Below are 15,820 nucleotides of genomic sequence, written 5' to 3' on the forward strand. Positions count from 1 at the left end.
ATCCCTGGGGGCTGGGATCAAGGCTGAGGCAACAGTTTTTAAGGAAGGGAAGAGGGCTCAGGCAGCTCAGGGGGAGGCAAGGCTTTGGGGTATGGGTGTGGCTGGGCCAGCCGTGACTCCTGGGGGAAGTCTTTCCCTCTCAGAGCTGCTGGGGAAGTAGCTCTCCAGGCTGTCGGGACTCCAAAGTCCTTCCTGGGTGCAAGGCAGTGTGTACTCTGGCCCTGGCCCCTCCAGCTGCATAATTCACTGCTGGCAGCCCCCAAGCCAGCTTCCGCTCCAGTCATTTCCTTTTTCCATGCAGTTGCACACACTCATTCCTCTTCTAGAAACACCTTTCCCCACCTTCCTCAACCCTGCTCATCCTCCACAGCTCAGCTCAATCCCCTCTTCTGACATCCCAACCCCCTGTACACGCAGGCATGCACCGCACACACGGCTAGATTAGGATCCTCTGAGGTGGGCTCCCGTAGCACCAGCCCACACCACTAACTCACCACAACCTTCTGTAAGTACCTGTTGGCAAGTCGTTTCCCCCTCTTGACATCTTGAGACAAGATCCTTTTTCTCTCTGGGCTCTCAGCACCAAGAACAGTGCCTGGCACATAGCCATGGACTGTTGGCCTAAATCACAGTGAAATTTGTAAAAGAAGATCTAGTTTCTAGTCCCAACTCTGCCGTGAACATCTGAGACACTGAAAGACCCGGACCAAGGCACTTAACTTCTCTAAGCTTCAGTTTACCTGTCTGGAAAACGGGGATAATGTTCCCTGACTCCTTCTCATTTGTGAGGATCACACAAGAGAGAAATGGGATTGGTCCTCTAGGGTGGCAGCAGATGTAAGCACACTGCAGGTTTAGGACATCAGCTCTGAAGTTATTAATAACAGCTGCTAATAACGACCTGCTTACTTGAAGGAAATTTCCCCCCCCCCTTTCTGTGGGATGGCCTGGTTTTGTCCTAACCCAGCTCCATTCTCTGCTTGACGATGAAGCCAGGTTCCCTCTTCCCTATCCCCCTTGTCTCACAGGTTTCATATGACCTCAGAAAATCCTTCAAAAGTCTGAGCCACATTCTTTCTGTTGCAGCTCTGCCCCCTCCCCTCCTCCTGTGTCCTAAGAGCACAGTCCTGCCTATGAATCTCCGCTGACCCCGAAGCCCCATCACCTTATAAGGCTTATCCTTCTGAGGTTGATGTCCCCGCTGCCACTGCTCAGACAGAGGGAGAGAGATGGAGAGAGAGACAAAGAGAGAGGGAGAGAAAGGGAAGCCCCAGTCTGGAGTGAGGGCATGGAGAGAGAATCACCGGAGAGATGGAGATAAGACAGCAACAAGGACTCCCCAACACCCAGACACACAATGACACAAATACTCACCACACCACCACCACCTTCAGCTGCCTGGCTTCCGGGGGAGGGACAATTGTCTTACGGCTTTCCATGACGTGAGTCCTCCGCGAGGGCTAGGGCTGTGGGTGAGGCGACATTTCCTGCCCCCGGGGGCTGGGGTGAAAGGAGAGATGAGTCGCTGAGTGTGCACACCTTTTGAGAGCCCAGACACACACCCTGCTCCAGGGGCTCCTTTCCTAGGCTGCCCCCATGGAGTTCCCCCTGGCCCAGATATGCCCTCAAGGTAAGTGTGAAGTTGGGGAATGTGGGTGGGAGGGAACATCAAGACCCCCATGATGCCTGCTCTCCTCCCTCTGGGCCTGAGCTCCCACTTCAGGGGTGACGGGCCACACCTCAAGCCAGAGCTGGCGGGCAGGCGGCCCACAACCCCTGCTCCCCTTCGGGGGCTCCAGGTCCACGCATCCCTGAGGATAAGGGTGAAAGGGTCTTCTGAGGGCTTCTTCCAGTGGAGAGAGGAGGCAGCAGGAGGATGAAGGGGGCTGGGGGGTCGAGGATCCTGGGCCAGCAGAGGGACCTGCCCTGAAGAGATCTGCCTCCTTTCCCGGATTTCAGGACTTCCGGACCAGCCAAAGGCCAGCTGGCTTACCAGCGCTCCTTCCGGGGGCCCAGTTTCCCTGAGAAGCCCCTCTGCGCCTCCTTGGCCCCTTACTCCTCCTCCCTGAGAAATCGTGTCTGCCATCCCTCCTGCATTTCTCCTGCTGTCACAACTGTCCCTGTCCTCCAGGTCCCCAGGGAGAGGCCTATGGGGCGCCTCTGAGCCTGGGGGAGGGGTGGGCGGCAGAGGGAGAGGCAGGCCCTCACTGAGAAACTTCTCTGTGCTAACAGGGAGTCAAGAAGCCCCCACCATAACCTTCAGCACCTTCCAGCCCATAGACTTGAACCGCAGGAGCTGCCAGAGCCTGGGCTTGCTGCCGGGACCCAGACTCCAGGCCCTGAGGGCCCAGGAAGCCCGGCCCAGCCCCAGGGCCTCCGCTGTGCGCCCTGCGGTGAGTGGGAACCTGGGGGGTGTTGCTCCCTCCTCTGCTCCCACCGTCCCACATGTGAGGGCTTGCAGGGGGACAGAGGCCAAAGCGGGAATGAGCTGGAGGCTGCCGACAAAGCCAGCGGCCCAGAGGGAGGGTCTGCATCTCTGTCCGTGGCCTTCATTTGCCCAGTGCATCCTCATCTCAGGCCTTCTCACTCACCCAGTCATTAGGAAATCCTCCCTGTGAACCAGCTCAGTCCCTCTTACTGTAGGGTGAGCCCTCCCTCATTCTGGCCTCTGGCGTTCCCTTCATCCCTCAGGCCAGGGAATGCCTTTCTGTCCATCTGGAAGGCCTCATTCCCATTTAAGCACAGTTTAACAGTTCACTGCTACTGGATCAAAGGCCCACGGACCCAGACGGAAGTGGAAGGAAATTCCCTGGAAACAAAAACAGTTTGACCTAAAGAAGAGATTTAAGTTACACTTTGGGAGGGACTTTCTGGGCAATTATACCCTAAAATAGGCAACAGGGATGGGGGACGGGGAGCTTCCTCCACATGTCCAGGAGGGGCTAGGTATGAGGATGAGAAGGGAGTAGCTGGCTTGAAGTCAGAAGAAGGACCACTAATCATGGCTACTTCCCCCTCCTTGAACTCTTCCCCTATCCAGGCACCTCCCCAGGCCCCAGGGGCTGCCTGCAGCCCAAAGGATATTGGGAAGGAAGAGGTGCCTAGGGAAGGAGGCATGTCCCTGCAGGCTGAGACTCAGGCTTGGTTCCAGAAGACCCAGGCCCATGAGCTCCTGCAGCATGGGGCAGCCCCTGCTTGGTTCCACGGCTTCATCACCCGGAGGTGAGTCACAGAGGAAGAAATAGGCCCAGAGAAGGGCAGGAGTCAGTCCCGGGTCCTGCGGTCAGTCAGGAGTAGATTGAGGCTACAGGCCAGGCTATGACACCTGGAGGTTCCAAGGCTCCTCGTTAAGGCAGCTCTCCTGGGGGAGATCATTGGAGAGGCTCTAGCCCAAACCCCCTACTCCGTGCCTCAGTTTCTCCCTTCTAGGCTCAACTTTCCTCCTGTCTCTAAGGCTTCTAGTGCTCAAGTTTCCACCTCTGCCTCAGTCTCTCTCCCTCCATCTTTATTTACCTCTGGCTCTCTCCAGCCCTCTCTTTCTTCCCTCCCTTGCAGTTCCTCCCTCTTCCTCCACTTCTCAGCTTCACTTCTCCCATATCTCTCTGTTCACATCCTCTGTTCAGCTTGTGACTTCTGAAGTCTAGGAGTCTATTACCATCCCTCTTGCTGCGGCCACTGTACTGACCCCCTTAGTCCCCCACCCCAGGCTGCTTTTCCAGGATGAGGCCAGGAGGAGGATGCAGGGCTGGGAGGTCTCCTGACCATCTACGCCCAGTCCCTGCAGCAGGAGCGCAGTGCCCACATCCTCTCTCTCCCACCTCCACCCTTCTCTAGCCACTTAAGCCCTCTTGGTAGGGGGTAGGGGTCCCCCCATGAGAGCCAGGGAGACAGGGGGTGAAGCTGGAAGAGTCTGAGCATCTTCTGTGTCTTCTCCATCACCCACAGAGAGGCTGAGAGGCTGCTAGAGAGCAAGCCTCAGGGATGCTACTTGGTGCGTTTCAGTGAGAGCGCCGTGACCTTTGTGCTGACTTACAGGTGAGGGGCGGAGCGCTGCGCTGGGCGACAGGGAGGCGGGGCTTCGGGCTAATCAGAGGGAGGGGCTTGATACTGACGGACGTGTGAGGGGAAGAACTTCATGCTGACTCCCAGCAGGGGTGGAGGAGGTCTATGCTCAGCCCCCAGGCTACTAAGGGTGGGAGACCCCGGCGCGGGGCGGGCAGGGGTCACTCCTCGTGCTGGTGCCCTGGCCGGGAAGAGGGAGCAGGTCTGATCCTGACTAGTGCCTCCAGGAGCCGGACTTGCTGCCGCCACTTCCTGCTGGCCCAACTAGGGGACGGGCGCCACGTGGTGCTGGGCGAGGACAGCGCCCACGCGCGGCTGCAGGACCTGCTGCGGCACTACCAGGCGTGCCCGCTGAGCCCCTACGGGGAGACGCTCACCGAGCCCCTCGCCCGCCAGGTACGCAGCCCCCATCCCCGGCCCTGACACTGACCCTGACCCTGGGAACCCAGGCCAGCGCCCCTCCCCACGCAGAGCCCAGGCCGCAGGACCTCGACATCAGGCACTTTCCCATTCCCACCGACGACCCAGCCAAACCTCCCTCGCCCACACGTCTCCACGCAGATGCCCTTCCAGAAAGATGCGTGTGCTGGAGGAGGGGTCCTTGAGAGACCAGCCCAGCCACACAAAGGCTGGGAGTGGCCAGCTAGGCAGACGGGTCATTTGGTGGTGGGGGGGGGGGGGGTGGTTTTTTGTTTTTTTGTTTTTTGCCTCGAAGCTTGTGGGATCTTAGTTCCCTGATCAGGCTTTGAACTCGGCAGTGAAAGTGCCCAGTTCTAACCACTGGACGTCCAGGGAATTACTGGGTCATTTGTTCTTTAAATTAAGAGATATTTACTGAGACAAGACATATAGGTGTCAAACCCACAAAGCTACTTACCAGCGGCAAAGACATATAACAGGAATCAAGTGTGAGAGTGTGATGAGAGAGGAAATACAGAGTGGGGTGCCATTGAGCTCACGTGGTGGGGAGCCGTGTCAGAGAGCGCCTCCCTGAGGAAGTTCAGGCAGTTCTGAGGGACCGCTCTGTGCCAGGCATTGGTCCGGGCACTGGAAAAATTGCAGTAAACAAAACTGACCCAAATACCCCTACCTCCATGGAGCTCCCATTCTAGTGACAGAAGACAGACAACAAATGTGTAACACAGATAACAAACAGAGAATACAGAAACAAGGAGTGACAGGGTTGGGGCTATTTTACACAGGAACATCAGGGAAGGCTATTCTGGTAAGGGGACATTTGAACAAAGGTCTGAATAAAGTAAGGGAGAAAGTCATGCAGATAACTAGAGGAAAAACATTCTAGGTAGATAGCACAGCAGGTGCAAAGGCCCTGAGGCAGAAGGATCCTTGATGTGTGTGAATAAGAATAAGAGCAGTAAGGAAGCTAGCATGGGTAGAGAGGTAGGAAATGAGACCACAGGGGTGAAGGAAAGGGGCCCAGTAAATTCTTGTATGATTTGGAATTTTATTCTGAGTGAGATGGGATGGCACTGGACAGTTACAAGCTAAAGAGTGACATGACCTGGCAAGTTTGAGAGGGACATGGGTGACCAGATGGAGACCACTACAATACTTCAGGAGAGAAGATGGCAGCCTGGACCCGGTTGGTAGAGGTGAAGGGGTGAGGAGGTGGAACACTGGGTCTGTTTGGAAAGTGGAGCTGACAGGGTTTTTGCAGGACTGGGTGAGGAGTGTGAAAAGATGGAGTTGTCACTGACTGAGATGAGGAAGGCTACAGGAGGAGCAAGTCTGCGGGAGGCAGGGGAGATGGCGAGTTCAGTTTTGACGCTTGCGGTTTGAGACATCCATTCAATATGCAAATGGAGATGTCAAGTACGCAGTTGGAATACAGGGATCTGGAGTTTAGGACAGAAGTCTAGGTTGGAGATCAACATTTGGGAGCCATCAGCATGTAGACGGATTGATTCTAAAGGCTTCAGGAGGGATGAAATCTCAGGAATGAGTGTAGATGGAAAAGAATACCAAGTCTCCAGCCTTGAGAGTTTGCAGAAATAAGGGGGAACCTACAAAGAAAACTGAGAAGGAGCAGTCAGAGAGAGAGGGGAGAAGAACCAGGAGTGTGATGCTCTAGACGCGAAGCAAAGAAAACGCATCAGGGAAGAGCAGGTCCCAGTGCGTCCAGAATTAACCACTGGATTTGGCCAACAGAAGGTCACTGGTGACCTGGGCAAGAATAGTTTCCTGGAGCTTGACTGGAGTCAGTTCAAAGAACTTGCCTTGGGCTTCCCTGGTGGCTCAGTGGTTGAGAGTCCGCCTGCCGATGCAGGGGACACGGGTTCGTGCCTCGGTCCGGGAAGATCCCACATGCCGCGGAGCGGCTGGGCCCGTGAGCCATGGCCGCTGAGCCTGCGCGTCCGGAGCCTGTGCTCCGCAACGGGAGAGGCCACAACAGTGAGAGGCCCGCGTACTGCAAAAAAAATAAAAAGAACTTGCCTTGAGGGACTGTGCCTAGGGGTAACTCTTGTGCAGAATTTTGTGAGGAATAAGTGGAGACCTGAAGATTCCCAAGCAGTTGGAACAGGGTGTAGGGAAGTCTGGTGGGGAGGGGAGCCAGCTGGAGCTGCGAGAGCCAAAAGCAGAGCTGTCAGAGACCAAGCTCCATGACCGGCCCTCAGAGGGTCCTGTCACTCACGTTTTCTGGAGTTTGGGCTTTATCCTGGAGCAGCAGGCAGCCATGGAAGGGTTGCTAGGGGAACTTCTGCAGGCTTACTCTGCTCACGGAGTGGAGAATGGGTTAGCAGGGCAAGATGATGCAGGAGGAGGACTTAGGAGGCCTGAACTGGAGTGGTAGCTGTGGGCGTGGAGAAGGTGTGCAGATGTAAAGATATTTAGGCAGTGGAAGGAGCAGGGTTTGTGCTCCGTTAGATGTGGGGAGGAAGGGAGGAAGGTGTCCAGGTTGACTCCTAAGGTGCTGCTGTTTCGGCAGCAGGGTAGAGGTGCTATTTTTTATTCATAAAGGGAATGCTAAGAACTCTTAGGGGGTTGAGGCAAGGAAAAAGAATTCTGACTTGAATCCATGAACTGCCTATACACCTTAAGATGGAGACATACACTTGGTGGATTGCAGAAGCATGAGAAAAGGCCTATGGCCTGAGCCTTCCAAAAGTAGTGGGCATGTGGAGAACATTCAAGAACCCAGGGATAAGTGCTGAGCAAAAAGCATACCTAACATGGGAAGGAACCCTATAAGGCTCATCTCCTCATCCCTGAGGCAGTGTCTCTGTCCCGAGAATGTCTAGCTTATAGCTCCATAAAGCAGAGTCGCCTGGCACCTGCATCAATAAACACAGAAGTCTTGGAGATCTATCCCCATGCCGAAAAATTTTAGGCTAAAGACTTCTAAAGCCTTGTTGCAGTTTTACAACCACAGGTACAAATGGCGACTGGCCTGGCCCTATGTTCCAGATGAAGTTAAGTTTAATGCTAAATATGGCCTGTGACCAGAGCGACTGTCCCGCCTCCTGGTCTCCTTGCCGCCTCTTCCTCACCCAGAAACCCAGCGCCACCCAAATTTCTGTGTCGCACCTCCACCCCCGACATTATCCGTATGGACGAGATTATTTTGCGCCCCCCTGCATCACTTGCCGACTCCCATCCGCCCCTCGTGCACCAAGTCCCTGAGGCCTCCTTCTTTCCCCGCAGACTGCTGAGCCCGCAGGACTGTCCCTAAGGACTGAAGAATCAGACTCTGGAAGCAAAAGCCAGGTCTCACAACCTCAGTATACCTCAATCCTCAAAAAGGAGCAAAGCGCAGCCCCCATGCAGAAAGATGGGGCGGGGGGGCCAAAGCAGGTACTGGGCGGGAGGGGCTGAGAGAGGTGGTGGGGCCTGAGGGAGTGGAGGAGCCGGGAGACGAAAAGAGGGAAGGCCCTGCGGTCAGGGGCGGGGCCAGCGGGGAGGGGGCGGGGCCTGCAGGGAGCGGAGGCTCGGGCTGAGCTGCAGCTTTGGCCCTGCCTGTGTTGCTCTGACCCACTCTCCTCCCCGCCTGCCTTCTCTCTTAGACGTCCCAGCCGCCCAAGCCCAAGCCTCCCATCCCCGCCAAGCCTCAGCTGCCTCCCGAAGTCTACACAAGCCCCGCTCCGAGACCCCGCCCAACCCCGCCCCCCAAGCCCTCCAACCCCATCTACCACGAACCTGATGAACCCATAGACTTCTATGCCATGGGCCGTGGCAGCCCCGGGGAAGGCCCCAGCAACATTTATGCCGAGGTGGAGGTGAAGGTGCCTGATTCAGGGTGTGAGGGCCCGCCGTGCATCCTCAGGCACGAAGTCGTACGGAAGTGCCAGTCCAGGCCTGTCCCAGGAAGCCAGGTGAATAATGGGGGTGCAAGGAGGATTTCCTGAAAGCAGATTGCGGAGGGTGGAGAAGGTGTTCAGACAGGATGCCTGGGTCAGGGTGAATGCAGGTCAGCGGTCTGAGGTGAGATGGGAAGGACAGAGGGTCCAGGCTGCCAGCAACCCTCTTCCAGGCCCAGAGTTGCTCCCTCTCCTCTGCCTGGAGTTACTGGGACCTGCCTCCCCTTTGTCAAGTCCCCACTCCCTCCACTTCTCAGAGAAAATAGAGGCCCCGTCAGCCTTCCCCCAACTGAGCCTGTGTCCCTCTCACCTGGCTTGTCCTCTTCAGACCCACCTGAGACTGACCCCACCCTGTGCTGGCAAGCTCCTCCCAAGTCTGAACTTGGGCCTTTCACTCTGGCTGCCTCCCCTCAGCCTTCAGGGACCTCCTGAAGAAGAGCACCTGGAGTCCCTTGTGTCACCTCAGATGAGCTCAGGGGACAGGGTACCTGCACGTCCCCTGCTTCTGCACACTCCTCCTCTCCTCCATCCTCCCACCTGCCCAGTCTTCTCACTGATCAGTTCAAGTCAGTATCTTGTTTCATGGGATGTGTTAGACCCAACAGCTGCTCCCACGCAATCCCTCTGCCTCTGCCCGCCTCCTCAGGCCCTTCCCCACCCTCCCCCCCCCCCCCACTTCTGGCACCTCAGGCTCCTGCTCAGCCCTTGCGCCTGCTCACACTTATCCACACCCCTGCCACCTGCTACCATCCTAGAGCTGAGGTCACCAGCCCATGTCTCTACGCAAACTTCTCTCCAGGCTTCTGCTCAGCTTCCCAGCATCCCACAGCTTCTTGGACTCAGCACAGCCAACACTGTTCTTACCCTACTCCCTGGATTGCTCCCTCCATTGTTCCCTCTCTGATCGGGTACCTCTCCAGTCACCCAACTATTCAAGATCATAGGGCTCCCTTGACGTCTCCCCTCTCTTCACCCTCACTCCCCTATAAGCCACTGATTCCTGCTGAGTCTCTTCCTAAATATATTTTTCCTTTCCCCAGTTTCAGCCCCCATCATCTCTCATCAGGACTTATCCAAGGGCTTCTTAACTGGCCTCCTAACCACCAGTCTTGCCACTTCTGACCCACTCTGCCCCAAGAAAGTCAGAATGGTCTTTCTAAAACAGCTACCTGGCCCATGAGGCCCTCTATACTTGTGTGGGCTGGGGAACCACCTCCTCAGTCTTACCATCAGCTGCTCCCATCCTCCCAGAACTGGTCACATTCCTCCAAACACACCAAGTGGTTTCAAACCTCCCAAGGTTTTGCACATGCCAGTCCCTCTGCCTATAGCTGCTTCCTGCAAGTGCACCCTCTGGCTGCCCAGCAACCTTCTAATCATCCTTCAAGATCAGCTTGCCCTTCTCCTCCTCTGCAAAGACTTCCCTGACCTCACCACAGAGGCCGTCCACACAGAGGCTTTATACACACCTGCCATGCCACTGATCATTGACACCCGTCTCCCCTCTCCCCCAGCAGAGTGTGAGCTTCCTGAGGGCAGGGGCTGGGACTTGTTCATCTCTGTTTCCAGAGCACCCAGCACAGTGCCTGGCAAAGAGCAAGTGCTCAGGAAATGTTTGTTGAATGAATGAGAGAGGTTTAGACCTCCTCTCTGCAGGCCAATGTCTGTTAAGATCAGCCCTTGAGGCTGCAGGTAAGCCTAGGAGGCAGAAGGAAGAGGGTGTGACCTGGGACCATCCTTCTCTCTACAGAATCCAGGTGGCCAACAACTGCATTCTGAGAACTCTGTGGCTGAACAAGGCCCTGCTGTGCCCCACAAGCCCCTACCCCGCTGTGGGGGAGGGAGCCCCTACCCTCCCCCACAACCTTTCTAGACAGGTGCTTCAGAACAGAGGTCAGGCGTGGCTCCCCCTGGGGCCTCCTCAGTAGCTGCTGAGTCTGAGCTGGGGTGGGGCGGGGGTGGGGGATAACTTGGAACAGCGGGTCCAGAGACCTTCACACACACCCAGGCGCCCTTCTCACAAAATGTGGATGGAACAAACTGTAGATGATCAAAGCTGGAAAGGACCTCAGCCATCATCCATTGCAAAGATGGCAAAAAGGTGTCACCTCGCATGCCAACTCCAATCCATTCATTGTGGCTGCCTAGAGCGCTGCAATGGAAAGGATGTTGAGGTCATATCTGAACTCAGCAGAAAAGAACTCTGTGATTGATTAGTGATGTCTGCCACGGGTGAGAGAAGGAAGAGGAGCAGCATCTCCTTTGCTCTTACTGATCAAGTTCGACTCCCTCACTGTGCAGATAAGGAAACAAAACCAGAGAGGGATAGTGGCTTAGTCAAGGTCAAGGACTAGAACCCCAGCTTCCTGTCTAGTGCTCTGTTCCATACCCCACATCCACTAACTCTTTACCACGGGAAATGTCAGAGATTTCCTCAGGAAATCTGGCTGCTTTCCAGAGTTCTGCCTCATGGGGGCCCGGGTGCTTGTTCCCCTCCTCCAGATCCCAGCTTACCCCTGTTCTCCTAACTGGTCTGGGGCCCCACAAAGAAGCCTGGAGGTCAGGGGAGCAAATGTGGAGTCGGCTTCCTTTTAGGGACACACTCACTGGTTCCCCCCCAAGAGTCTCCAAGAACCCAATGGCTCAGTGCTTGCCTCCAAGGAAGTGGGCTAGGAGGGCCCTGCTGCAGCCCGCTGCCCTGCTTTCTCCTCCTGGAGTCTGATTTCCTTGGCCCTCTGAGCCTTTGAGTCTGGGCCCTGGTCCAATGCTGCTGTTGTCTGAGGAACAGTTTGGCGAGAACAGATGTTAGAACTTGTTTGTTGATTCTTGTCTGGCTAATAAATCATCACCAACCACCTCCCCCAACAGGGATTCAAGTACTCCAGGCTCCTTCTGTCTCTCCTCCTGACTCTCTCTCATATTGTGGAAGGCAAGTGGTTGAACGACCATTGCAATGGTGGGAGAAGGGTCGGGGGTTGAGAGACTCCTGGGCAAGGGTCACAGATCTATGGGCTGGGGGCAGGGAGACAGCAAAGCAAGGGACACAGACCTCTCTCTGAAAAGTATTCTCTCCCTAACTGGGGTGAGCTGGGCAGTTAGCCAGGGGCAGAGGAGTGGCTACATCACCTGCGGGTTGCCAGGAAAGAAAGGGGCAGGGAGGGGAGTGGTTGAAAGGTAGCCCCTGCACCTCCTTCCCCAACCCCCTGCCAAACACAGGACTGGGAGGGGGAGGGGGCATTGTTAGCCTATGTATGTGAGCCCCTTAGGAGGATGCGGAGCCCCCCTGCAGCAGCTCCCAGCCTCTTGGGCTTAGGCCTCCCCTGTTCCTCTTATGAGGCTTCCTCCTGTCTGCCCAGACCCACTTCAGGGCCATCTTCCTGCCTCTGTGGCCAAGCTCTGCATTCTAAGCTTCAACCACCTAGAAGAATCTGCCTTGGGTCTTATTTTTTTATCAGACTGGAGGCTCCCTGAGGCAGGGCTGTGTCTGCACCTGGATGGCCCTGAGGGCTCAGAATAGACTGCCCCCAGGAGCCACTCAGGGGGCTTCTGGGTACTCCTGTGGTCCCAGACTATTCTATGAGAGTTCAGTCAAGACAATCAGAGCCCATCGAGGTCTCTCTTCCTGCCAAGGGGCCCTGGGTACTTGCCTGAATCACAGAAGCCCCCCAGACCCCCTCCCTGAAGACATATTCCCTAGGCCTAGGTGCTGCCACCACCATGCCACCCCCAGCCTGGTGCAGGGCCAGCTCCAGTGACTAGTGAATTCCCCTCCTTTCCACTCAGTGCTAATCAGCTCAAGGAGAAATATGGTTGCTGAGTCAACAGAGTGGGGTTCCACTTCCTTCTGTCTGTAGGTCTGAACTCCCTCCTGAGCGAGAGACGGGGGAGGGGAGGGGAGCAGATGGCTTTGGGAGGGGAGGCTGAAAGCGCAAGAAAGGTCTTAGATTAGACTCAGGGAGTCACCTCATGGCTGGTTCCTCGTGGCAGGGGAGGAGGCAGGAAAAGGAGAGGCTTGCTGTATAGCAAGGGCTGGAAATCAGAGTCAGAAGATGGGATTTCCTTAGACTTCGGGATAGAACAGGATGGCGGGTTCGGGGAGGGGACAGAAATGCCTAGGGACCCACTTGGTGTTTCTGAAGGAGCAAAGCCTGCTAGAAAGGGGTGAGCAGGACCCAGGGAATCTCCCCCTCCCTCTTCAGCTCCTCACAGCTAGGGGTGGACTCCCCAGAGTGGGTGGGAGGATCCAGATGATGGCATTGTCAGGAGCCCTGGGTTCCTGTCACGGCTGTTTGCTAGCAAGCTGCCCGGCCTTTAACAGGGGAACTCGTTTCTGCACCACCGTTCCCTACACTGCTTTGAAATGAAGAGAATGCCTTATTTGCCCACAGGGCTGCTGTGCAGAGCAGATGAGACCAGGCAGCGAGGGGCTTGGCCGAGCAGGACTGGGACAGGAAGGGACTTCCAGACCCCTTGTGACTGACTTCTTGGTTCAACCAAATCGGAAACTGAGGTCTAGAGAGGGGAGGTGACAGGGTACTGGAGATAGGACCAGATCTTGTCATCCCAGTCCAATGTTCCCCCTTATACCGTGAGGTCCCTCCCAGGCCAAAGGATAAGGCCCCGGTCCTCCCGAGGGCTCCAGCTGCAGGCCCAGCCCTGACGACCAAGGTGGTGGAACCTCCCTTCTCCCCACCATAGCCATAGGCACCCCTGCACCATCCTGCTGATTTCACTCCCACGGGGGCCTGGGGCTGCGGTGAGACCTCAGGATAGAGAAGTTGAGTAACTAGTACAGGAAAGGGAGCCTGGCGATCGTGCTGAGCAGGTTCCTCAGCCCCAGCAGAGACCACTCGGGCAGGGAGGGGGAGGGCATTTCCCAGCTGACTCAATCTCCCACGGTTATTCCATCCCTCCAGCTTCCTCTAAGGGAGGGCTCTCTCTGGCTCAGCCCCCTGTCAGAAAGAAGAGTCTCCTACCCCGAGCCCCAGATCCCCTTCAGAGCCTGCAGCAGGCCTTGCTGCAAGTGGCGGTTCCAGCTTTTTCCTCCAGTTCCAGCCCCTTCAGCACCATGGCCGACCCTGAAGTCTTTTTTTTCCTGCTCCTATCTCCCTTAAGCTGTCCCCTTTATCCTATCAGCTCCCTCAGCTAATGCAGTAGACAGTCTCAGTAAAGTACCCTGTAACTCTGGCTCAGGGGACCAGGGCAGGGGCAGGGGGCTGAGAAGCTATTAAACCCCAACCTCAGCTGTCCCGAGTCTATAGCACATCATTCCCCATGGACCCACTTAAGGAGGACTGGGGGCCAGTCATCACTGAGGCCCCATCCCCAACTACCTCTACTGGCCTTAGAACATGTGTCCCCACCGGAAACAAAGCTGAGCAGAGGGAGAGGGGTAAAAGACGGTTGGGAGCAGACAGCAAAGCCTTCCAGCACCCTGGCCACCTCCCCGGGCCCCACGGAACTCAACCATCCCCTCAACAGACTGCAGCTTCTTGGACAGCAAGCTCGGCACCCAGCTGGGGCGAAGACCTGGCCAGGTCCCTGCCCAAGGGTCAGAGCTGAAACCCCCTTTGTGACAGCTGTGCCGTCTCTGGGCAGTTCCTAAGTCTGCGTCCTGAGCCTGTTCCTGTGGACCTCACCTTCCTCAGCTCCTCTGCCCTGGGCAATGCAGCACTGAACACTTGGGCTTTGCCCCAGCACCTCCAACACCTTCTAGGGCCATTGGGAGCCACTTCTGACCAAGGCCTTCACCTCCCGCCCCCACCAACCCCGCCCCTTGGCTGTTACTGCCATGCCAGTTTGAGCCAAGTTATCATTCCTTATTCCTCCTTCCCTCTCCCTCATCCCTGTCTTCTCTTTCCTGTTTATCAGAACTTGAGGTTATTACCTCAGGAAGCCCTCCCAAATAAAGTCTGTCCATTTTCTAACTTGTATTTCTCTTGGTAACCAAGAAATTCTAACCACCAAATAATAATGTCATCTTTGGTAGGAGTAAAAAGTGGCTTTAAAAAAATGGCTTAGGGCTTCCCTGGTGGCGCAATGGTTGAGAGTCCGCCTGTCGATGCAGGGGACACGGGTTCGTGCCCCGGTCCGGGAGGATCCCACATGCCGCAGAGCGGCTGGGCCCGTGAGCCATGGCCGCTGAGCCCGCGCATCCGGAGCCTGTGCTCCGCAACGGGAGAGGCCATGACAGTGAGGCCCGCGTACAGCAAAAAAAAAAAAAAAAAAAAAAAAAAAAAAGGCTTAATACTACCTCCAGAGAACCAAAGGAGGTGGGAGGCAAGAGGAAGCTGAAAGATATCTGGCTTAACTATCCGTTCCCAGGAGACACCAGGACAACCCCTGACCACCACGCCTTGCCTCCCAACCCAAAGCACTTCCAGCTCCATCATGATGCAGCCCCTAAAATGAGAAAGTTGAACTGCTGAATCCCAGGAGTGTGGCAACTCAGGAGGGCAGGACTGCGTCTATAGCGTACTGAATACAGAAACAGCACTTGACGCCATGGGACCTCAGACTTTGGGGCCCTGCTGAGCCTACCTCACCACCTCACTTCACTATGACACCCCAGAGGGGCGACCTCAGCCCTCAGTGCCTCTGTGGATGGTGGGAGTGGTGGTGCGGGCTAATGCTCCTTGCTGAAGGCTGGCTGGATGCACTGACTTGGACAACTACAGCCCAAGTGTCCCTGTGGGATGCAGGAGCCCTGTCTGGCTCCAACCTGAAGTAGGTCAGATTTCAGATAAGCGGGTGGTTTTCCTGTAAGTGATGAAACCCTCCTCTGTACTTAATGAGAAACAGACTCCTCAAGTTACCCCAGCCGACAAGAGCAGAAGCATGGTGAGATTCCTCACTTCTTCTAGACTCCAAGTCCCCACCACACACTTCTTCAAACTGCCCCTCTAGCCTTAGCCTTCCTGTCACCAGGACTGTCAAACGCCAACTCCTCCTAGTGTTCTCCCCATTCAGAACCTGCAACGACTAGAGTCAGGCATCTTTGTCCAGTTAACACTGCTCTGCCTAGCACCCAAGGCTTTTCTTCTTGCAGGAGTTTAACAGTCCCTTCCTGCAGGAAGCCACTGCAGTGAAGCCCTACTGGAGTCCCAGTACCCTCAGCAACAGGTTTCAGTAGTGTCTACAGTAGGATTTGCATGCTGCTTTGTGAACGATACCCGGTATCTTCCATCTCTACTTGAATCTTGCTCCGAGGAGGAATCATACCACCTATCTTGTGGCTCCTGGGCACCACAGTACCCTACAGCTAACTCAAGTCACAGACCCTGCCACCTCCCTTCCCCATCCATCCACCCACCCAACCTGCCCCTCCCTCTCAAGCAAAAAGCTAGGAGTCCAGAAATCTCCAAGATCTGTCTAGCCCCCAAGCTCTATGCAAAGCTTCCAAACCAGCCCAGGTCGATGACAACCAGTATAAATCTGACTCA

General features: G+C 55.8%; 1 protein-coding gene across 1 annotated transcript; it reads left to right on the plus strand.

Moving 5' to 3' along the window:
* Positions 1-1,571: 1,571 nt before the first annotated feature.
* On the plus strand, positions 1,572-10,306 carry SH2D2A (SH2 domain containing 2A; the record flags this gene model as incomplete). The annotated part of the gene is given in 9 exon segments (XM_082865765.1): positions 1,572-1,630; positions 2,233-2,393; positions 3,041-3,222; positions 3,946-4,035; positions 4,290-4,458; positions 7,726-7,875; positions 8,085-8,393; positions 10,129-10,197; positions 10,199-10,306. Coding segments are annotated over 9 exon segments (1,272 nt in total). The 5' UTR covers positions 1,572-1,596.
* Positions 10,307-15,820: the final 5,514 nt, after the last annotated feature.

This window comes from Leucopleurus acutus (genome assembly GCF_964270905.1).
Source record: "Leucopleurus acutus genome assembly, chromosome: 2".
Taxonomy (NCBI): domain Eukaryota; kingdom Metazoa; phylum Chordata; class Mammalia; order Artiodactyla; family Delphinidae; genus Leucopleurus; species Leucopleurus acutus.